Source organism: Piliocolobus tephrosceles, chromosome 16, assembly GCF_002776525.5.
Source record: "Piliocolobus tephrosceles isolate RC106 chromosome 16, ASM277652v3, whole genome shotgun sequence".
Lineage (NCBI taxonomy): Eukaryota > Metazoa > Chordata > Mammalia > Primates > Cercopithecidae > Piliocolobus > Piliocolobus tephrosceles.
In genome coordinates, this window is record NC_045449.1 from 49,364,692 (window position 1) to 49,388,159 (window position 23,468).

Sequence of the window (23,468 nt, forward strand, 5' to 3'; positions counted from 1 at the left end):
GTTTCACCATGTTGGTCAGGCTGGTCTTGAACTCCTGACCTCAAGTGATCCACCTGCCTCGGCCTCCCAAAGTGCTGGGATTACAGGCGTGAGTCACCGCGCCCAGCCCTTATTTTCTTATCTGTGAAATGGGGATGATAACAGCAAAGTCTGCTTCACAAGCTTGTAGTGAAGCATGAATGGGTGAGTGAGTGCTCAAATATTGGAACCAGAAAGAGAAAACTCTCCAAACTATTTGATTTAGGCTCTTTCATCCTCTCAAAGCAGGCTGCTATTTATCCAACATCCATTCTATGCCAGGCATTGCGCTGAGAGCCTTGCCCGAGCTATCTCATTTAGTCTGCACAGCAATCCTATAAGTAGGTACCATGATGATTGTCCCCATTTTATAGATGAGGAAACTGAGGCTCAGAGAGGTCAACATTCTCAAATTTTCACAGCTAGGAGGTGGAGATGTTGAGCGACTCCAGTACATGCAGTTTTAGCCGTGACACTAAAATAATCCACCAACAAGGTAGAAATGAACCCCATTTCTAGTGAGAACAAACAGGTCCCCCACCTTGGCACTCCCTCTCTGGGGCCCAGACCCACCTCTCTGTGGGATGGTGAGTTTGCAGGGCAGGGCCAGGGCCATGATGGAATGCTGGCACACGAAGGCAGAGAGGCTCCCTGAAAGGACGCAAGCAGCCCTGCATGAGCAGAGCTTCCCTAGCCCACCCCACAGTTCAGAACAGAGACTTCGCTGGTCCCCCATCCCTGGGGAGCCTGGAGGCTGGGGAATCTCACCAAAGTAGGGCTCCTCATCGGCTCCTTTGAGATGCACTCCTTTGGCAGAAGACTCGATGAGGAAGTGTCGAATAAGGTCATTGCTGTCCTCGCCTGGATAGAGAAAGAAGAAAGTGCATTCCGATAGAATTCCACCTTGTGGCTGGGCACAGTGGCTCACGCCTATAATCCCAGCACTCTGGGGGGCTGAGGCGGGTGGATCACTTGAGGTCAGGAGTTCGAGATCAGCCTGACTGACGTGGTAAAACCCCATCTCTATTAAAGATTAAAAAAAAAAAAAAAAAGTCGGGCGTGGTTCACATGCCTGTAGTCCCAGCTACTCAAGAGGCTGAGGCAGGAGAATCACTTGAACCTGGGAGGCAGAGGTTGCAGTGAGCCGAGATTGTGTCACTGCACTCCAGCCTGGGTGACAGAGTGAGACTCTGTCTCACCGGAAAAAAAAAAAAATGCCACCTTGTCCATCCCCCTGCCTCTCACTCCCACAGAGGAGGTGCCAACACATCTGCTCAATGACTCCAGCCACACCCTCTTCAGGAAACCTTTCTGTTCTTCTTCTTCTTTTTTTGGGGGTGGGGTGGGGAAACCTTTCTGTTGCTCAAAAGTTACCAGGGATTTTTTGTTGTTGTTGTTAGACATTGTCCTGCTCTGTCTCTCAGGCTGGAAGTGCAGTGGCGTGATCTTAGCTTATGTGCCTCAACCTCCTGGGCTTAAGGAATCCTCCTACCTTAGCTTCCTGAGTAGCTGGGACTACAGGCGTGCCTCACCACGTCTGGCTAATTCTTCTGCAGAGACAAGGTCTCACTGTTTTGCTCAGGCTGGTCTCAAACTCCTGAGCTCAAGCGATTCTCCTGCCTGGGCCTCTCAAAATGTTGGGATTACAGATGTGAGACACAGAGAGGCCTAGAGAATTTTTCTTTTCTTCTTTTTTTTTTTTTTAGACAGGGTCTCATTCTTTGGTCCAGGCAGGAGTGCAGTGGTGTGATCATGGCTCACTGCAGCCTCCAAGACCTCCTGGGTTCAAGCGATTCTCCTGCTTCAGCCTCCCAAGTACCTGGGACTACAGGTGTGCTCCACCACACCTGGGTAATTTTTGTAGAGACAGGGTTTTGCTATGTTGCTCAAGCTGGTTTCAGACTCCTGGGTTCAAGCAATCATCCTGCCTCGGTCTCCCAAAGTGCTGGGATTACTGGCGTGAGCCACTGTGCCTGGCAAGGACACTTCTTAATTATTGTTTAGATAAATGTTGACTCTCCGCTCTGGTTTCTGTCTCCCCCTGCCCACCAGGTCATCTTTGCTGGAACCACGCTGGCCCCGGGCGTGGCAGGGGGGCGGGGGGCTGGAGGCTGGAGGAGGTGAACAATGACCTTCTGACTCCTTTCCACCAATCCACAGTGTCCTCCTCAGTCTGGGTTCATTGCCTCTTACAAGGCGTCCTTTATAAGCAACACCCTCCTCAGAGGTCACTTTCTTATTGTGACAGTGAGGCATACTGTCAAGAACACAAGGCTGGGTGTTTCATCCTCCCTTTATCACTTAATTGCTCTGGGGTCATTAAGTAACTCTGGGAGCCTCCGTTACCTCATCCATTAAATAAGAAGGTGCAATCCTGGGGTCTGAGTGAGGCCTATGACCCAGGTACCTTGTATTGTAATCATGTTTTCGTCTGCCTCCCTGGTGAGGTGGCGTCTGTGTCTGATTCCTCTGTATCCCTGCTGCCCCACACAGTGCCTGGTGTGTGGTGGATGCCCCATGGATGTTTGCCATCAAATGAGCGTGGGAGACCACAGGAAAGCATGTGGTAAGAGCTATCACACACACGTGTGCTGAGCTAAGACACACACGTGGTAAGCTATCACCCGTGAGATAAGCTAGCTACGTGTGTAATCACACATTAGGTTCCCTGGAAATGAATCCAGTTTGACTCCAAAGAGAGCAGCCTAGAGGGGGCTGGGACCCTCCTCCTTCTCTCCCACCAGGAGGAAAAAGCAGGGAACTGGGGGCGGGGCTCGGGAAGGCAGAAGCACTCAGGCTTGCTGTGAAAGGCATTTTTCAGGGTGCCTTGGGGCTGGAGGGCGTTGGAGAGAAGACTGGAGTGGACACTTCTCCTAGGTGCTGTTTTAAGACTGGTGCCGTGTCACCCTGAAAGCCAGGGCCAGAGCCAGGACTGGAAGCGACCACACCCCGCTGCCTCAGTGAGATCTTGAATGAGCAGAGACAGATGCATACCTGGTCGATTCTGGGCAGATGGGGGAACCTCCTGGACCTTCAGGGCCAGGCCGAAGGAGCCTCGGTATGAAGAGCTGTCCCTTATGACAAAAGCCCCTGGCTCCTCCTTCCTCAGCAGCTTGATTGCTGGAACAATCCTTGAGTCAGAGATGGACACCGCCCCACCTGGACACCCTCTGTCCCCCGCCCCATAGGGTCTTCACAGAGCAGATGTTACAGAGTCACCTTTTGTCCCCAGGAAGTTCTTTCTGCTGTCAAATCTCCACCATTCTTGCTGTGGTTCCCACTTCCTTGGGAGGTCATGAGGTCAGCAGGACATCCCCCCTCCCCTGCTTCCCCGGACCCACTATTTGCCATTCCTTAACTGTAACCCAGGGCCCTGCCTGATGCAAAGTGCAAGACCCAGATCCGATTCTGGGGTCGCTCATGTTTCCTTTTACCTTGCTCTCGGGTGATGTTTGGCTTAAACCAGTATTTAGATGTGTCCATCACGAACTTCATGGTGGGCTGCATGTCCCTGGTGGGACCTGGAGACAGACAGAGAAGGGGGACCCTGTAGGCTGGACAGATGGGAGCTGAGGGATGTTCACCAGAGAAGGCTGGAGACCCTTCCCTATTCTATTGCTCCAAGGTCTCATTCGACCACCATCCCAGACCCTAACTCCATTGTATCTCCAGGGAAAATCAAACAGAAGGATGCCAGGGTTTGGTGCATCTAGAACTCAGAAGTGCCCTTGTATCCTTGGTAATGAATAAAAAAATGAATAGATACAACCTTAGTTTAAGGAGAAATGGTTTCTCAAATCTAGTGTTGAGTCCCCTGGTGAGGACTGAAATAAGAGATAAACAAGGAATTCTCAGATGCGTCATGTTTGATATCACATTCTCCTCCGTCTTCATAATCCTAAGAATTCCTTAGGGGAATATTCAGCTTGGAAAAGAAAATGGCAGAAAACGCGAAGGAGAGGAAAATAGCAGATCTGGGCAGAAAAACATGCCCCTGGGAGGTGGGAGGCTGGGTCTTGACTCTGATATGGGATAACCGAAGCTCAGAGGGAACCAAGTGGACTAAACAACTTCTGAGGGTCTTTAATGTTCCAGTAGCCTATGAAATTAAAATGAATTTTGTTTTGAGGATATTTTGCAGAATTTGAGAAGATCTGGGGGTACAGTTAGTGATATTATGGGACCAAAGCAGGATGGGAATATCACTAGGCTAAGTAAATGTACTCTTTGAGATGCCAAAATGGCCATTTCTCTGGGTCCCTAAGGCAGAGAGCAGTAGCTGTCAACCTTGGCAGCTTGAAAAGGAGTGTTGTGACCAGTTACTCTCAAGTAACTCATTAAAAAAAAGTACTGAAATCTGCAAATGATTTGTGCTGGGAAAGTGATCAGGGCAGAGGCAAAGGGATGCTGGAAGTGTCTTTTTCTCCTGCTTGCCTCCACATGGCTTTGTGAGTGGGAGTGAGCGGTGGGCTATAGTAAACATTTCTCCCCCACTCTCCCAGAGTTGCCTTGATGCCTGTGAATGTCATGGCCAAGTGGGGGCTGAGAAGCCCTCCGATGGCCGAGGGAGGGGGAACAGGGGGTTGGCAGGGGACTCTGCTCATGGGAGAGGCATCCAGAGGGTGTTAGAGCTTAGCTTCTGTGTTTACTGCTGTAGGTTCTGGTTGATTTTGTTCTCCTTGGACGCCTGTGGTCTCAGACTCCGGGAAGGAGGGTGTTTGCTGTTTCGTGGTTTCCAGCTGTCTGAACTGGAATGCATTGTCTCTATTGCCCCATCCACCCCTTCTGTGTTCTCGTCATCCATGAATGTCAGAGTCAGAACTGACTCGCCCTCTTGCTCTCCTTGAGTTAGTCATCAAGCACATCCTGAGGGTCGCCTGGCTCTGTCCTCTCTCCTCCACCCCCACTGCCCCACCCCGGTTCAGGCCCCTGCTATTCGTTGAGCTGCCAGGGTGATCCATTGAGTGTGCACCTCTGACCCCATCACTTTCCCGTGTGAGGCTCACTGATGGTACCCTATTGCTTAAAAGGCAAATTCTATTTTTCTTTTTTCTTTTTTTTTTAGTTTGGCATTTAAGGCCTTTCACAATCTGGCTTCAAATTACTCTCAATGACTTGAATCTGCACCCAACATTCCGGCATTTCCTGAACATGCCATGTGCTTCCACACCTTCCCGACTGTGGACCCCCTGCTCTCTCTGCTGGGAAAGCCTTTCCTCTCCTTCTCTGACCACAAACTTCTGATCCACTTCACAGATGCAGCTCGGATGTCACTTCCTCTGTTCTCCAGACTGAAAGAATCATTCCTTCTACTTTGGCCCATATGATTGAGAATATCTCTTTACCTCCACATTTATCCTACCCTACCATGAGGATTTGTGTTTGTCTCTTTCTAAACTGTGTCCCTTTGTGTGTCCTCGCTACCTGGCATAGTACCAGACACACAATAGTTGCTCAATAAATGTGTTGACTGGCTGTTGCAGAAACCCACTGGCACTTTGTCTATTCCCCCAAGCCAAACCTTACATTGCTTGAAATATTGGTTTACAACGTACCCTCTGGGCATGTGGTGAAGGGGGCATCTGATAGGGTCTGGCTGTGGCTCCTGGTGGCTGGACAGGGGTTGCTGGGAGAAGCAGCTCCAGGTCGAACAGAGCTCTGGTGTCCTGGGCTCCGCTGGGGTGGAGAAGACCCTGGTTCTGGGCAGCCGTTGATCAGCACAATGGGTATGTCCACCATGGAGTTGGTGATGGATGGGGGGCAGCTGCTGGCATGTTCTTTGGCCAGTGGTGGACAGTGGGGTGCTCTGGGTTGGCCCATGGTTAGGGTAGGGTTTCTGGGAGCCTGGAAGTCACCGGGTCTCGTACACAGCGACACTGAGCCAAGGCTGTGGAGGCTGGAGGAAGAGCTGGCTGGACTTTCCAAGGATCTGGAAGATGACTGATGACTGGAGTTGCTGGAGTGCAGGAGGGACTGACTGCTGCAGCAGGAGAGTCAGACAGGTTGTTAGGGCAGTAGGTGGCTCAGGGGCTAGAGCCAGGCTCTGGATCTGGTGATCTGGGTTCCTGTGGCTTTGGCTAAATAGAACACTGCATACCCCACCCCATACAGCCCACAGCAAAGTGCACCCCCACCTAATCCTTAAGGGATGGTAAGGATACAGAAATGTCCCTGGATGGTAGGGTCTTTGGTCATTTAAAGTAGCCGATGAGCTGACCCCTGCAGGCTTTGGGCATAGGCTGGCCCCCATTCCGTCTGCCTTCCCAGCCAGGTCGTTCTGTGAGCTGCCGGATCAGGATCTCCCCAGGCCCCCATGACTCCCAGGAGCCCTGCAGATGGGCTGGACCTATGCTGGACCACAATGTGGCTGATGCAGAGGGAACTCCCCAGCTGCAGGAGGAGGCCAGCTTCACATCCAGCCAGACTTCTCCCTGAGCTCGGAGGCCTGTGCCAGTGGGCATGGCTATGGAATCCCCAGCCTCTGTGCCAGGGACGGCCTTGGCCAGTGGCTTTGGAGGTGGAGTGGGAAGCAGAGTCCTGTGGTTCGGTCTTCCTGGGGCAGAATGGGTGTGCATGTGCCTGCAGTTCTACTGTGAGGTCTATAGAGAATTGACCTGGGATGATTGTAAGCGATGCCCAGGCAGGGCATTCCCTTTTGGTTTTGGTGCATGCCCAGATTTTGCTCAGAGTAGGGTGCCTTTCAATGATTTTAGGGGGTGTGCGCGTGTGTGTGCCTGTGTGTGTATGTGTGTGCAATGTTAGAAGCTACAGAACCTACCTTCCAAACATGTAGCTGACATCAGACGCTGGGCTGGCTGACAGCACGGAGATCCTGCTGCCCCGCTGTGGGGCCAGGCCTCCCAGTCGCTTCTCTAGTCTTGGAGAAGCCACCAGTGGGGAGCCCAAGCCATGGGGGCTCGAGGCTTTGCTCCCCATGCAAGGGATTGAGATACTGGGGGAATTTGGGGGTTGAGGGGACAGACCCTCTGAGGGGGGCAGAGGGCGCTGGTGCCCCCTGCCCTGGTTCCCAGAGAAGATGAGGCTCTCACTGCTGCTTCGTGTCTCTCGGGGGACATCTCTGGAAAGGAAGAGGCCACCACTGCGAGGGGAGCCGAAGGGTGGGGTGACAGAGGGGCTGGAGCAGCATTGGGGGCCATCATGGCACCTTGATCTGGCGGAGGTCACCTCGATGTACTTTATGTCTTTGGGGGAGAAAAGCAGAGCATTGGTGAAACACAGGAGCCTGGACTCATAGAACAGAAAGGCTGGAAGTGTCCTCAAGGCCATTCTGTCCCCTCTTTTATAGAGATGAGGAAACTAAGGCCCAGAGAGGAGAGCCCAACTCCACCTTCAGGGCCCAGTTCCAAAGTCACCCTTCCTGTGACAACTTCCCTTGGGTGAGGAGATGCAGTAGAGGACCGAGGCCTTGGAATGAGACAGACCCAGGCTTCAGGTCTGGCTCTGCTACTTATTCTCTGAGAGAGTTTGGCCAAAAGACTTCACCACCCAGGGCCTCAGTTTCCACACCTGTAAAGTGGGGCAACTGCATCCAGCCTCTTGTTGTTACAAAAAGGATGAAGTGAAACTTGTGTAGGCAGCACAACACTGTTCTTGGCACAGAGCAGGTGCTTAAAAATTGGGCAACCCTCTCCTTTGTGCCCTTTTCCTAGCTTGAAATGGCCACTTGATGGGTTGTGCCAGTGACACTTTCTGATGCCTCTGCTACTCAGGGTGTGTGAAAGTGGTTTCTCTGAGGCTGGGCGCGGTGGCTCACATCTGGAATCCCAGCACTTTGGGAGGCCGAGGCCGGTGGATCACCTGAGGTCAGCAGTTCAAGACCAGCCTGGCCAACATGGCGAACCCCATCTCTACCAAAACTACAAAAATTAGCCGGGCGCCTGTAATCCCAGCTACTTGGGAGGCTGAGCACGAGAATCGCTTGAACCTGGGAGGCAGAGGTTGCAGTGAGCCAAGATTGCGCCACTGCACTCCAGCCTGGGTGACAAGAGTGAAACTCCATGTCCAAAAAAAAAAAAAAAAAAAAAGATTTTTCTGTACCTGCAATGAAAGCAGGGATTCTCAAGCTTGGTTACACACTAGACTCACCCCAGGCTGCGCCTCGTGCCAATTAGATTAAACTCTCCAGGGTGTTAACCCAGGCCTCAGTTTTGTTTGTTTTCCAGTTTTTCAGGTGAGTGCAGTAGACCATGAATGGCCCAGCAGGACCGTATCACCTGGGCTCCACCCCTGTGGAAACATAATCTGCATTTTAGCGAGGCCACCCAGGGCATGTGAATATGCAGTGGAGTTTGAGAACCCTGCTTTCGAGCAGGCACTCCCTGAGCGCAGGGCTTGCCGCATTCTTGAGCTATGGATCTCCCAGGGGATCGTAACTGGTACACAGGGATCACCCAACACACCCCAGGCTGCCGACTCGCTCCAGCGCTCTTTCCACTCCCGGGTCGGGGCACCCGGGACTCTTGGGATTCTGAGGCCTTGTTCCTCTCCTGAGGTCAGCCTTGGAGTGGGCTGCTCTGCGGTTCTCCCTATGGTGAGGATGAACACCCTTCCTCCTGACCTGGGGGAGGGGAATTGTCCTTGGTGTTGTTCCAGCAAAGCTGGAGGAGGGTGGAGGTTAATGAGCTGCTCTTTTCTGAAGAGTGTGAGTCTTGCCTCTGGCTTCCTGGCATGGAGGCTGGGGAAATTGGGGAGAACGTGCACCCTCAGCTCCCACCTGCCTGGGGCCCTGGCACATGTACTGTTCCTCCCCATTATGACTGTGGAGCCCCAGCCTGCCCCAGCCCGCTCCAGGGTAGGGCCATCTGGCCCTGCTCACGGTTACTGCCTCTGTCTGAGCCTGCTTGGGCCACACGGAGGGGGTGGGGAGTTACATCAGATGAGCAAGGGCTGGCAGCTGACCGGGGCTTGCTGCTCAGCGGGTGGAGGAAGAGCCTGGCTTTGTAGCAAAACAAACCTGGGGTGAGTCCTGGCTTTGCTGCTTCTCAGCCAAGGGCATTGTGTAACTTCCCGACCCTGTCTGAGCCTCTGTTTCCTTATCTGCAAAGTGAGGATCTGAAACCAGTCTTCCAAGGCTGTGATGAGGATGAAATACAGTAGCCTGGAGCCCGGCCCATGGTGAGGCTCGAGAGAGGAGCATTTTCTACCTGCCTGCTTTTTGGGGGCAGTACTGGCCAAATGGAGCCCTCTTTCTGGCTAAGGTTGGGGATCTCTCTGCTTAGAAAGATGACTGCAAGGTGAGACTCTTTGGGGGACTGTATTGTGGGCTCCAGAAGAAAAGAGGTCTTGGAATGGGCTGGATTCTTCTGGAAGGCTGGAAAGCACAACTTCAATTTTTATAGGACTTTATAGTGTTTATACCCATAATCTCCTCTGAACCTCGTAACAGCCCTTGAGCAGGGCAGGCATTATTTTTTACAGAGGAGGAAACTGAGGCTTGGAGAAGAGTGGGGATGGAGCTAACACTTAGTGTACAACGATGTTTCATAGAGACTGTTCTTTATTGAGTGCAGTGTGCCAGGACCACTACGAACACATTGCTTGTATTAGCTCTTTTAACCCTCGTGACAACTCTGTTGAAGTAGGGAATGTTATTAACGCCCATATAACAGATGGGAAATCTGGAAGGCTCAGAAAGGTGAAGTGAGTTATCCGATGCTGCACAGCCAGGGAGTGTTGCTAAGCTCTGTTTAGGGACTGCTGCTTCCAGGATGAGCCCTGCTCCAAGGCCTTGCCCCGTGAGAAGGTGCTTGGCTGCTTTGGGGAGGGTCTCTTGGCCTGGTGAAGCTCTGGGCTCCCTACTCACTGGGTCATCGAAACATCCACCAGGGACCTTGCTGGGGGTGCTGAGTAAGGAGAGTGGGAGGGGAGGGAGGAGCCCCGTGCTCACCTCCCGTGGCTGTCCCAAGGTGGGTGGAGCTGAGGGGGTGGGGCTGGGGGCCTCCACCCATCACAGGGGTGCAGTCGCTGTTTACTGGCCTGTGGGGCAAGTCTGAGCAGTGCTGGGTGGGTGCCGGCACCAGCCCCAGGCAGGTGGTTGAGTGGAGGGAGGGCATGTAGGTGAGGGGTGGAGAAACAGTTATTAAACCCCCTTCATTTGGGCTGGTAAACAGCCTTGTCTGGCAGAAATTGCTGGAAAATGAAAGTGGGGGCCTGTTCCAAAGATGGGGTGAGGGACATTGGAGAGGATAAAGGAAGGGATATGGTGTTTGCTTCTAGGAAGCGCATTCCCCGGGGGCCCCCAGGACAAGTTTAAAGGAAGGCAGGAGCAGGGAACCTGGGGAAGGTTTGTGAAGCGCCCAGGAGGTTGTGTCTCAGAAGAGGAGCCTGCAGGCTGCCTCCATCCTGATGGATTCTGTGATGCCCCAGAGGCAGAAGACTAGACTTTGGAAAGAGAGAAAGGACAGTGGCCTATGGAGCCCAGAAGGCTGGAATTTGAGGCCTGACCTGTCTCCTCGGCTGTGTGACTGTGAGCCATCACATACCCACCCTGAGCCTCAGTTTCCTCATCTGTAAAAGGAGGTTTCCACTATTTCCTTCAAAAGCCAGACACTGGGATCATGGATTACATGGACTCTTTTTTTTTTGAGACAGGGTCTCACTCTTGCCCAGGCTGGACTGCAGTGGCAGGATCTTGGCTCACTGCAGCCTCCACCTCCCAGGCTAAAGTGATTCTTCCACCTCATCCTCCCAAGTAGATGGGATGACAGGTTCGTGCCATCACACCCAACTAATTTTTGTATTTTTAGTAGAGACGGGTTTTCGCCATGTTGGCCAGGCTGGTACATGGAATAGTTGTTTTTTTTTTTAAGTCTGGGCTGGGTGATATGGCTCACGCCTGTAATCCCAGAACTTTGGGAAGCTGAGGAAGGAGGATCACTTGAGGTAGGCTGGGCAACATGGCGAGACTCTGTCTCTACAAAAAGTTTAAAGATTACTGGGTTGGCAGGGCGTGGTGGCTCACACCTGTAATCCCAGCACTTTGGGAGGCCAAGGTGGGCGAATCACTGAGGTGGGCGAGGTCAAGAGTTCAAGACCAGACTGGCCAACATGGTGAAACCCCATCTCTACTAAAAATACAAAAAAATTAGCTGGGCATGGTGGTGGGCACCTGTAATCCCTGCTATTCGGGAGTCTGAGGTATGAGAATCGCTTGAACCCTAGGAGGCAGAGACTCCATCACCCACCAAAAAAAAAAAAAAGAAAGAAAGAAATTAGCCAGGCATGGTGACATGTGCCTGTAGTCCCAGCTACTGGGGATGCTGAGGTGGGAGGATTGCTTGAGCCCAGGCATTAAAGGCTGCAGTGAGCTACAATCACACCACTGCACTCCAGCCAGGGCAACACAACGAGACCCTGTCTCAAAAAAATATATGTATGTATATTAGGGGAAATGTCAATATAGAATTGCCAATGTTTAATTTTAAAATTTTCCACGTTAGGACAAAGAGGAACAGTAAACATCTCCTAGCACGGGAATGTCAGAGTGTCTTTCCTTGAACAGCCCAAAAGTAGGAAGGAGGAGATTGTAAAATGGCAGGGGATCCTGCACTCTGAATACATTTAGAGGTAAGAGAACTCACCACAACGCTCAGAGTTGTAGGCTGCCATGGGCCAGTGAGAGCTTTGTCACCAGCAGTAGGGTCTGCAGGGAGGATTTTGGGCGCAGGTGCCTGCTATTCTTAGTGATGGTGGAGAACTTCTCAATGGGGAGCTGACCTGGCTGGGCTGTCTTAGGAGGCAGTGAACGCCCAGGCATTGCAGGTGTCCAGGCAGAGGTTAGAGGAAGGGGTTTTTTTTCCTTCTCCATCAGAAGGGGCCAGGGCAGTGAGGCAGCTTCCTCAGGACCTTCTGGCCACTGCCTGCCTTACATTCCCTGTTCCCCAGAGTGGGGTGGACACACGTTCACAATGGCATGTGGTGCCCAGGGCATCTGTGGATGTGGACCCATGCCATCAGCCCTAAGCTGATCATGAGCCCCTTCCGTGGAGGAAGGGCCCAGTTGTTACCAACCCTCACCCAACGTGTGTGGACGTTCCACAGGGACTGGTTTTGCCCCACCTGGCCTTGGATATGTGGAACTCCTGTCCTGGGGCATGAATGGTAAAACCCTGGGCTTACTCCTGCCAGCAGTAATTAGGCCCAAGACGCCTTTCCTGCAGTGACATGCCCATGACTGGCCTTAAGAAACAGGAGGACCCTTGAGGGACAGTTTCTTTAACAGGCCTGGCAGGCAATGCTTGGCGAAAGGGGGCAGAGCAGGCAGGAGCCCAGGAACCTGGGGTGCCAGAGGGCGTGGGTGCTGGGCTGGCCTCCACCTCAGAGCCCAAACCTACCCTGGGGCTAGGCCGACGTACAACCCCCAAGGTTTAATAAAAACAGCTACGATTTAGAATAGCGTATAGTGTGCCAGGATTTGTGATAAGCAGCCAACAAATGTAATTTCTTTCAATCCCCATAACACCCTTTGAGGTAAGAACTCTCATTATCTCCATTTCTCAGATGAGGAATCCGTGACACAAAGCGGTGAAGCAAGCAGCTTGTGAAAGCTCTGCCTGACGCCAGCCATTAGGCTAGACTGGCTCCTTACTCAACCCCAGCAACCCCAGCTTTCTCATTTGCGAAACGGAGATAAAATATTCGGCCAAGCTCACGCCTGTAATCCCAGCACTTTGGGAGGGCGAGGTGGGTGGAACACTTGAGCTCAGGAGTTCGAGGCCAGTCTGGCCAACATGGTGAAACCCTGTCTCTACTGAAAATACAAAAATTAACTGGGCCTGGTGGCAGGTGCCTGTAATCCCAGCTACTGGGGAGGCTGAGGCAGGAGAATTGCTTGAACCCAGGAGGCGGAGGTTGGAGTGAGCTGAGATCGTGCTGTTGCACTCCAGCCTGGGTGACAGCGAGACTCCATTGAAAAAAAAAAAAAATCAGCTCAGGGAGTGGATTGAGAGGATTGAAGATTCCACATAAAGTGCTCAACATAGTGCCTGATATATAATATGTGTCCAGTAAGTGGAATATCTTATGGCTCCTATCTCTAATCCTAATCATGCACCCCCTCATCCTTGCTGGTAGCTTAAAGCCTTGGAGGCCTCAGTCTTCCAACCTGTCTAATGCGCCTGCTCCTTGACCCTCATCAAGAGCTTATTTGAAACTCTTTGTTCAGGAAACTGAAGCCAGATGTAGGAATTTCCAGGTTCCTTTGGACTCGGTGGTGCCCTGGAATTGGCTTGTATCGGCTGGTTAAGAGCTGATTGTTAAATTTTCAGGATTTTGTCCAGCTGGTTACTAAACCCAGCCATTGAGTAATTACATTATGTACACTTACAGTGAAATAACTTCCATTAAAAACAAAGGTAATAAATACTCAAAATTCGTCACATCCCAATTATTTTACAATGTCTCCCCACCCTCCTTATTATTGTCTGTGCTCTCAGGGTTATTGATCATCTGTTGTGTCGGTGTGGTGGCAAGGCTGTGTAACAGCCTGCTGCTACTCCACGTGTCTCCAGCTCCTCATTCAGTGACATCATGTTGGTAGCTTGAAATTGGCCAGAGTGGGAGAATTTACACTGTGGAAATGGGCAGAAGCTTCACATCCGCTCCCTCTGCCCCTGCTCCCCAACCAGGGAGCCAGGGAAACATTCACCAGCATACCACTGCTTGAACACTACTGCGTCCTTATCCTACCATTTCCAGTGTGGGCCTCTCCGGAGAGATACCCCCCTAAACAAGGACAGAGGTACAGATAGCAATCCTGCCAACATTTCGGGGGGGGGGCCCAGGTGAGGCTCTGAAGTGAGATACCCTAGGACAGTGGGGATCAGGGATCCACATTTACTGAGCTCTTCCTTATGGGCATGGTACTGCACAAAACACTTCCTATAGAAGCTTTTTTGAGTCCTCATAAAATCATAGAAAATTGGTATCTATCACTTTCCAAACTCAGGAAGCAAATAGAATTGGCTAGTGAGGGAAACTTGTATTTATCCCTTTTGTGTAGCATAGAAAACAGAGGGGTTAGTAACTTGGTTAGGTTTGCACAGCATCTCCCAACAGGACAGGGTCCCCTTCTCTGTACATAGGAAAGTCCTTCTTCCTCATAAGGTCTGGTGCCAAACCCTGCTCCTAGTACTGTGCCCCAAATCCTTACCCAAGGCTTCAGGTTCCTCCTTCTTTCTCACTGATATGGTGCTCTGGGCCGGCTCAGCCCGGGGGCCCCCAGTCCCTTGGGGAAGCAGCTGGAAGGTGGGGTCCAGTTCCAGGATCATCTGATTGAGGCTCTCCAGTGAGAAGTCAATGTAGGAGTCAAGGTCTTCCGGGGTTCCCAAGGCCTGCTCGCCAGGGGACGGCAGGAAGCAGGTGGCTTTGGCCTCCGCCTGTGGGGCTTGCTGGAGTCGGTCAGGGGGCCCCATGCAGGGCATGGGGGCCATCAGGGCCTGGGCTCCCCAGCCTTCCGTGGTGTAGTAAGAACACTGGGGCGGCAGGCTGGGGCTGGGTGCTGGGTGCAGGGTCCTCCTGGGCTCGTCACAAGGTGCCAAGCTGACAGCATGGCCTCCTGCCAGCAGTGGGCTGGACATCACCTGGGACGTGGTGGGGATGTGACCTCTGCAGTTTACCTCTGGTTTTCAACCAGCCTCACTGACATCCCAGAGATCTCACTTGCCAACCAGAAGCTCCCAGGACCTGAAAGAGTCCAAGAGTGGGAATGGAGTAACTTCTGTAGGTGAAGCCCCTGCCTTCCCACCCTCCATACAAGGGCTAATTTATTCATTCATTTAAAAGCATGGATGCTGGAGCCAGACTACCTGGGTTTGCAGCCTGGCTCCACCACCTACTAGCTGTATAACCTTGGGCAAGTTAATTGACTTCTCTGTGCCTCAGTTCCCTTGTCTATAAAACAAGTTAATATTTGTAATGTGCTTAGAACAGTGCCTGGCACAAAACAAGCCCATTATGTAAGTGATCATTAAATAAAGTAGCTGTTTACTGAATATCTACTACATTCCAGGTGTGTTGATTAAGTAAATACTACCTAATGTTTACTGAGTAATTATCCACATAAGCTCTGGTATTTTTACATAAAGCCTTTAAAAATCCTCATAACAACTGTATAAGGTAGGTACTATTATCCCATTTTACAGGGAGAGAACTGAGGCACAGAGAGGTAGGTAACTTGCCCAAGGGTCACACTGCTAAGAAGTGTCAGAGAAGGACTGGGCCCTTGGCTGCCTGATGTCCGAGTGCCTGCACTTAGGCCAGTTGGTGAAACAGACAAGTAAGCAAGCAAACAACTGTAAGCAGTGTCACGAGGAGGAGAGGAGGGACAGTGGACCTTCCTAGTTTAGTGGGGAGGTTAGGGAGGCCTTCCTGGAGGAAGGGACATGCAAAGGGAGATAAGCAGGAAAAGCAAGAGGTAGCTGTGAAAGATGAGTAGGGATGAGGAGGCAGAGAGGAAGGTTTAAAGTAGAGGGGATGGGCTGGGCGTGATGGCTCACACCTGTAATCCCAGCACTTTGGGAGTCTGAGGTGGGCTGATCCCTTGAGGTCAGGAGTTCGAGACCAGTCTGGTGAACATGGTGAAACCCCATCTCTACTAAAAATATAAAAATTAGCTGGCATGATGGCACGTGCCTGTAATTCCAGCTACTCAGGAGGCTGGGGCAGGAGGATTGCTTGAAGCTGGGAGGCAGAGGTTGCAGTGAGCCGAGATAGAGCCAATGCACTGCAGCCTGGGCGATAGAGCGAGACTCTGTCTCTAAATAAACAAATACCAAATAACTACATGAATAAAACAAACAAACAAATAAATAAATAAATAAAGTAGAGGGGACCATTTGTGCAAAAGTCTGGCCAGCAGGGAAACTCACAAGACACTATTGAGCACGTGAGTAACAGGGTACCTGGGGTGGGTAGAGGAGATGGGGCGGGGGAGGCAGGCTGGCCAGATCCCGCAGGGCCTTGCAGGCTGGGCTCAGGACTGCCAGCTCAACCCTGAGGGGCAACGGGGAGCCTCTGAAAAGTTTTGAGCTGGGGAGTGACATCATCAGATGATATTCATTTCCTTGGGGCTCATTTGGGAAAGAGATGTCCCAACCTCCTCATTTTCCTGACTGTGAAAAGTCTTTTCCATTGTCTAACCTTAATGCCACATGCTAGTTTCTTGTGGGTGGGGCTTGGTAAGGAGGTAAGAGGTTCTGGGACTGAGGCTGCCAAGAAAACTGTACAGAGCTGCAATGTGCTGGTTGCACTCCCATTGTGTGCTCTGAGCTTTGCTGCCTGTCCCCAGCCCCCACAAACACCCCCCGACTCTCTTTCTTCTCATTGCCAAGACGCCTCCTTTACGTCCTGCTTTGGAGTCAGACCTTAGCACTGGAAAAGGTATCTGAGACTAGCCTGGGAGAAGAGAAAATGGACTCAGGGATCCGAAGATTTAGATTTGACTTCTAGCTCAAATAGCTCCTTATGGTATGACTCTGACCCTGAGTTTCCTCATCTGTGAGATGGTAGTGAGAATTCCTGCCCTGCACCCTCCCAGAGAGTTATGGCACCAGTGAGGTGCTCCTTGTGAAGGTAGTTAGGCAATTCTAAACAGTACTTAGAAAGAAGGACTTAACGGTGTATAACAGCCTCATTAACAGTAGCTTCCATTTATTGAGCGCTGACCATGTGCCAGGTAGTTTACAGACGAGTTACATTTGGGAACTCAATCCTCTCACAGCTCTAGGAAGTACTGCACCCTATTGTCAGTCCTCTTGATTTTTTTTTCTTGAGACAGGGTCTCGCTCTGTTGCCCAGGCTAGAGTACAGTGGCACAGTCATGGCTCACTGCAGTCTTGATCTCCTGCGGCTCAAGCGATTCTACCCTCCCGAGTGGCCGGGACTACAGGCTTGTGCCCTACACCCCGCAATTTTTTTGTAGAAAGAGGGTCTCAGTTTGTTGCCCAGCCTGGTCTTGAACTCCTGGGCTCAAGTGCTCCTCTTTCCTCGGCCTCCCAAAGTGCTAAGATTACAGGTGTGAGCTGCTGTGCCTGGCCTTATTTATTTATTTTGAGTTATCAGTCCATTTTACAGATGAAGATAGTGAGACTCAGAGAGGTCAAGAAACATGCTTCACATCCAAAAAAATGGTGGAGCTGGGACTCAAACCCAGGTGTGGGATTTTGGAATCTTAATTCCTTATCCCACATGGAATTCAAGTGCAGAGGGACACCTGGGATCTAGAGAGGGGGAGTGATTGGCTGAAGGTCGCACAGGTTTCATGAGAAAAACCAGGCCCCCTGCCCCTCTCCCGCCACCCCACACCCCCGCGGCTCCGGTAGGTCTGATGCCAGACTTTTCCTTGGCCAGGTCCTGCAGGGGGCGGGGCATCCCGGGCACGGGAAGCTTTCTATAAATGGAAGTGGAAGGGAGCCGGCCTCTGCGCTCCCGCCCTCCCGGGACAGCTGAGGACACAGAGCCGGAACCGCGGCTTTTTCCACACAGGCTCCAAGTGGACTGGGTTTGTTGGGACGGGAGTTTTCTGGCTGTGTCCTGCAGAGGAGGCTGGGGCTGCTGACTTTGCAGAGCTCAAGGAGGGTTGAGTGTCCCCTTGCGACCAGGATCCAGGATACCTGCTTACTAATTTGGACACAGCTTTTGTGCCACCCTGGGCAAGCGTCCTTTCCTCTCTGAGCAGACCTCAGTTTTCCCATCTGAATGATGGGGATATGATCATAACAGACACCAAACACCTTGCATTTTCTCAGCAGTTCTCTGACGAGGGTGCTGTTGCTGCAGGGCTGGAGAGGTTGAGGAATTTGCCCAAGGTCATACAACCCGAACTGTGAATTGGGGTTTAAACCCAGGTGGTCTTCCTCCAGGGTCCCACACTTTTAGCCTCTGCTGCTGCTTCACGTATTTAAGAACCCTGTCCAACACTGTCCCTTCTGGGATTCTGGAACCGAGAGGGACGGACCTGGAGCTGAGCAAAGGACAGGTAGCCCCTAAGCTCCTCTTCAGCCTCCCCTCACTTTTAAGGCTCCACGTTGCCCTTGGATGTCCCAGGGCACCTGTGCCTTTCGCGGCCCCACACACTCCTCTAACTTGCTCTTTCTTGGTGGAAGTGGTGAGGAGAGTCCCTGGGCCCGGGGCTCTGTGTGGTTAGGATGCACGGGGCAGGGGCAAGGAGGGCTCCAGCCACCTCTGCCCTGTTTGTGGGTGCCCCTTCTGGCTCCCACTTCTGATTCTGACTCAGATCTTTCTTTGTTCCCAAGGACTCTGGGGAGTCCTGGCACCTTGGCAAATCCCCTCTTCCGTGTCATTGCCAACCTCTTCTCCTGACTTACTCTCTCCCTACGAGCCCGGGTCAGTAAAGGGAGAGGGTGGGGCAAGGGTAAAGCCTGAGTCTCCCCCAAAGTACTTTGCCTGATTAGCCCAATCTCCACTGCACCCCGTATTTTTGAAAACTGGCTCTCGATCTTCCCATCCCTCCCACCCAGACCCGGTGACGCAGGACGTGGACCGCAGGCAGAGACTACAGGACCAGTGAAGGCCAGCCGCCCCACCTCCCATTCCTGCCTACCTCTGAAGGGCGCAGAGGGCTCCCAGAGTGCTGGGAGGCAGGAGGCCTGGATGCTGTGTCCAGTCCCTTTCCATGACCTCAGGCAAGCCTCTTCTCCCTGGCCCTCAGCTCTCTCATCTATTCACCGAGGGGCACAGTTTTAGTTCCCCTAAAGTGCTGAACTCTGCAGTCTGTGATCCTGAAACCATCTCAGTCTTATCCACATCCTCCACCCCATTTCTCCCGACCTTCACTCTGAGCCCGAGAAGTGGAGAAGCTGAGGACAAAAGGTTAAATGAGGCTGGGCTCACGCCTGTAATTCCAGCACTTTGGGAGGCTAAGGTGGGAGTATCACCTGATGTCAGGAGTTCGAGACCAGCCTGGCCAACATGGTGAAACCCCGTCTCTGCTAAACATAAGAAAATTAGCTGGGCATGGTGGCACACACTTGTAATCCTAGCTACTTGGGAGGCTGGGGCAGGAGAATTGCTTGAACCCTGGAGGCAGACGTTGGCAGTGAGCCGAGATGGTGCCACTGCACTCCTGCCTGGGCGACAGAGCAAGACTCCGTCTCAAAAAAAAGAAAAAAAAAATTAAGTGGTTAAATGAGTCAGGGCTGGCAAAGGTGCTCAGTGTTCCTCTCTTCTTAAATAATAAAGGCACCTACCTGGTGTCCACGGGTGGGCAGACTGTTGCGTTCACTACTGGCTCCTGGGACCAAGACGACTCAGAGTCCAGGTGAAGAGTCACGAGAGGCGCCAGTTCACCTCCAGACCTGCCTTAAGAGCAGCTTGCCCGCCCTCTCTCCTCCCCTCTGGGCGGGCCCTGCACGTGGCCCTGACAGCAGTAGGCCCCACCCCTGCTGGGTCCAATGAGCTCAGGTAGGGCTGGCACAGGCAGCAGGAAGGGAAGCACTGGGTGGTGGGTTTTGGGGCCGGGTGTGTGTGAGGGGCTCCCAAGTTCCTGGTTGGCCTTCTCGTGGCACCACAAGGCCAGGGAGTCATTGCTTGGACAGGGCATTGCTAGGATCAAGGTGTGCAGTGGGCACTCCTCAGGTGCTGGCTGGGGCAGAGGACATGGGTTGGCAGAACTGGCAGAGAGTGAGGGCCTTGACAAAGCAGGATGCCAGTGGGCAGGAGACCCTCTGCAGTCCCCCTTTGTGCTGGGTCATGCTGAAACAGGCACAGGGTAGGGGCCCACTGGAGGTAAAGCTAGGCATGAGCTTGTCTTTTCTCCTCTTTCTCCTTTTACAGTAATAACTCTAGCCTGGGATGGGGCCTCTAACTCAAGGAAAGGAGGCTGAAGTGTCTGGAGGGCTTCAAGAAGGGGCTTATAGCTGTTCCTTCACTCACGGGCTCTCTCCATCCCTCGTCTGGTCTGTGCCTCAGGGTGGAAGTTCCGTGAGGGGAGGACATTGGAGGGTGATATCAGGAAGCCCGGAAGTCTGGTTTGGTAGCTCCTTCTCCGTGGTTCCAACTCTCTCCCTGTTCTAGAGGGGCCAGGGGTCCTAGAATGTTGTAAGGGGGTGTTCAGCCATGGTTGGGGAGGGCACTGATGGCAGAGCCTGGACTGGGGGCGCTGGTCTGAAGTGAGGGAGCTGGCGAAGTCTGCAGCCCAGGGACTCATGGTGACCCCAGTAGGCTAATCTCAGGGGTGGTTTGCCCCATGCCCCCATTATGCCCAGTGGAAGGGCTTCTGGCCTTACAGTTTTTGATGCCCTGGGGTTTCACTGAGGCATGGTGAGCTAGCGCATGGGAGGCTGGTGAACAAAGCTATGCAAAGTTATATAAGGTGCCCCTTCCTGATGGTGACATAAAAGGTGTCCCTAGGTGTCCATGCAGCCTTGTTGGCACATGGCTTGGTGAGCAATTATGTCTTTGGATGAAAAATGTGATGCTCCTGCCCTGGAGTGGATGTCACTGCACACGGCAGCTTCCCCCATGAGGCTGCGGCTCAGCATTGTGGGAGAGTGGGCAGGGCAACTGGTGAGTTTCTTGAGTGGAAGGGGCAGGTTACAATAGGGCGAAGTGTTGGGCTAAGACTGTGGCAACTCTGGGGTAACCCTGGCCATCTCCCCTGGGGCTGGCGTGGATAGCCTCTGCAGTGATTCTTCAGGGCCAGGGGACCCTCCAGCCGTTCAAACCCATACCTTGGGATTATGATCTTTCTTGGCAGATTGGCTCTTTTGTCTCACACCCAACTGCTTCCTTTAGCTTGGTGGTCCCAGAACACTGCCTCACAGACCCTGCCCAATACCACGCCACTGGCCTTCACCGTGATCATCAAGGGATGGATGGAATGGCATTTCTTTATACCTCTGTAGATATGACATTTTTTCTTTAGCCTATGGATGTGATAGATTACATTACTTGACTTTTGAATGTTGAACCCTCCTTGCATACCTGGGATGAACCCCCGGTCATGGTATATAATTCTTTTTTTTTGAAATGGGGTCTTGCTATGTTACCCAGGCTGGTCTCAACCTCCTGGACTCAAGTGATCTTCCCACTTCGTACTTTGGAGTAGCTGGGGTTACAGACATGTACCACCATGCGTGGGTCTGTATAATTCTTCTAATACATTGTTGGGTTCAATTTGCTAACATTTTGTTGAGGATTTTTGCATCTATGTTCATGAGTGATATTGGTGTATAGTTTTCTTTTGTAATATCTCTGGTTTCAGCAATGCTGGCCTCATAAAATGAGTTGGGAAGTGTTCCTTCTGCTTCTATCATCTGAAAGAGGTTGTAGAGAAGTGGTCCTATTTCTTCCTCAAATGTTTGGTATATTTCACCGATAAAACTGTCTGGTCCTGGTGCTTTCTGTTTTGGAAGGTTATTAATCATTAATTCAATTTCTTTGCTAGATATAGACCTATTCACAGCATTTGTTTTCCACCTCAAAATACACTATTTCCCTAGTTGACGGAATCACCTTGTCCTGCATCTACTCTTCTAAGAGAAGGGATTCCAAGTAGATTAAAAAAAAAAAAAAAAGTCCAACCTACATTTTGTTGTATTCTGCATGTCTCTCACTAAGGGAGAGGGAAAATCAGTTAAAGAAACTAAGAAATATAATTTCTGACTGAGTTTTTTTCTTGTAGAGAACCCACATTACTCATTCATTCAAAATGCATTTATTTGGCTGAGTGTGGTGGCTCACACCTGTAATCCCAGCATTTTGGGAGGCTGAGGTGGGCAGATTGCCTGAGGTCAGGAGTTCAAGACCAGCCTGGCCAACATGGTGAAATCCTGTCGCTACTAAAACCACAAAAATTAGCCGGGCATGGTGGTGGGCACATGTAATCCCAGCTGCTCGGGAGGCTGAGGCAGGAGAATCTCCTGAACCTGGGAGGTGGAGGTTGCAGTGAGCCGAGATTACACCACTGTACTCCAGCCTGGGTGTCAGAGTGAAACTCCGTCTAAAACAAACAAACAAACAAACAAACAAACAAAAAACAACCACTTATTGAGTGTCCCTGCATTCAGATGTTAGGATATAGAGATGAATGGGACGAGGCTCCTGCCCCCAAGGAGCACACTGTTCATGGGGGAGTATGGCTCATAGACAGAAAGGCCCTCAGATCGCAGCCTGGTGCAACCAAGAGGCCTACAAAAGGCTGGAGCTGAGCCATCTTCTTTCAGCGTTAGTCGTGTGTGGATACTGAGCACCCACCTGAAATGTGGCTAGTCTTAGACAAAGATGTGCTGTGAGTGCAAAATACAATTCAGATTTTAAAGACTCAGTATGAAAAATTATATGAAATATCTCAATAGTAATTGAATAATTTTTTTTTTTTAGAAATGCAGTTACATTATGTTGCCCAGGCTGGTCTCAAACTCCCAGCTTCAAGCTATTCTCCTACCTTGGCCTCCCAAAGGGCTGGGATTACAGGCGTGAGCCACCATGCTGGCTCGGTAATTTTTTATATTGATTGTGTGTGGAAATGATGCTGTTATATAGATAATGGGTTAAATAAAAATATTATTGAAATTAATTTCCTCTGCTTCTTTTCACTTTTTAAGATATGTTTTATTAGTTTCCCGAGGCTATTGTAACAAATTACCACAAACCTGATGCCTTAAAACAACAAACATCTATTTTGTCACAGTCTGGAGCCTGAAATTGGACAGGGCCATGCTCCTTTCGGGCTCTGAAAGGGAGAATCCATTTCTTGCCTCTTCAAATTTCTGGTGGCTGTCCTGGAATTCCTGAGCTTGTGGCCTCATCACTCCAGTCTCAGTCTCCGTCTTCACATCTCCTTCTCCTCTTCTGTCTGTCTAATCTCTCTTTGCCTCCCTTTTATTTTCTTTCTTTATTTTGAGAGAGGGTCTTGCTTTGTTTCTCAGGCTGAAGTGCAGTGGTACCATCATGGCTCACTCAGCCTCGAACTCCCAGGCTCAAGCAATCCTCTTTCTTCAGCCTCCTGAGTAGCTGGGACTATAGGCACATGCCACCACACCCAGCTAAACTTTTAATTTTTTTGTAGAGATGGAAGTCTCACTATGTTGTGCAGATTGGTTTCAAACTCTTGGCCTCAACTGATCCTCCCACCTCAGCCTCCTGAGTTGCTGGGATTACAGGCCTGAGCTGCCGTGCCCAGCTCGACACTGGGCATTTTTTTTAGCAGCTGCTTTCTAACATCCAGTGTTCAGCTTTGTGGGCATTAAGAGGTTGTTGCCGAAACAACTTCCTAAATCGGTTATGATGATGGTTCTTGAAGCCCACAGACCCTGAGCGGCTCCTGATTCTGTTTTTTTTTTTTTTTCTGAGATGGAGTCTTACTTTGTTGCCCAGGCTGGAGTGCAGTGGTGTGATCTCAGCTCACACTGCAACCTCTACCTCCTGCGTTCAAGCGATTCTCCTGCCTCAGCCTCCCGAGTAGCTGGGAC

At 51.4% G+C, this 23,468-nt stretch overlaps 1 protein-coding gene across 1 annotated transcript in view; it reads right to left on the reverse strand.

The window, feature by feature from the left end:
- Positions 1 to 19,273, reverse strand: part of TNS4 (tensin 4) — a 24,808-nt gene extending 5,535 nt beyond the window's left edge. The window contains exons 1-8 of the mRNA XM_023204201.1: positions 19,245 to 19,273; positions 14,189 to 14,721; positions 6,797 to 7,220; positions 5,574 to 5,998; positions 3,453 to 3,539; positions 3,013 to 3,138; positions 787 to 879; positions 592 to 669 (exon numbers count right to left, since the gene is read on the reverse strand). Of these exons, the coding sequence (XP_023059969.1) occupies positions 592 to 669; positions 787 to 879; positions 3,013 to 3,138; positions 3,453 to 3,539; positions 5,574 to 5,998; positions 6,797 to 7,220; positions 14,189 to 14,615 (1,660 nt within the window). The 5' untranslated portion in view covers positions 14,616 to 14,721; positions 19,245 to 19,273. The remainder of the gene's footprint in view (positions 1 to 591; positions 670 to 786; positions 880 to 3,012; positions 3,139 to 3,452; positions 3,540 to 5,573; positions 5,999 to 6,796; positions 7,221 to 14,188; positions 14,722 to 19,244) is intronic.
- Between the last annotated feature and the right edge of the window lie 4,195 nt (positions 19,274 to 23,468).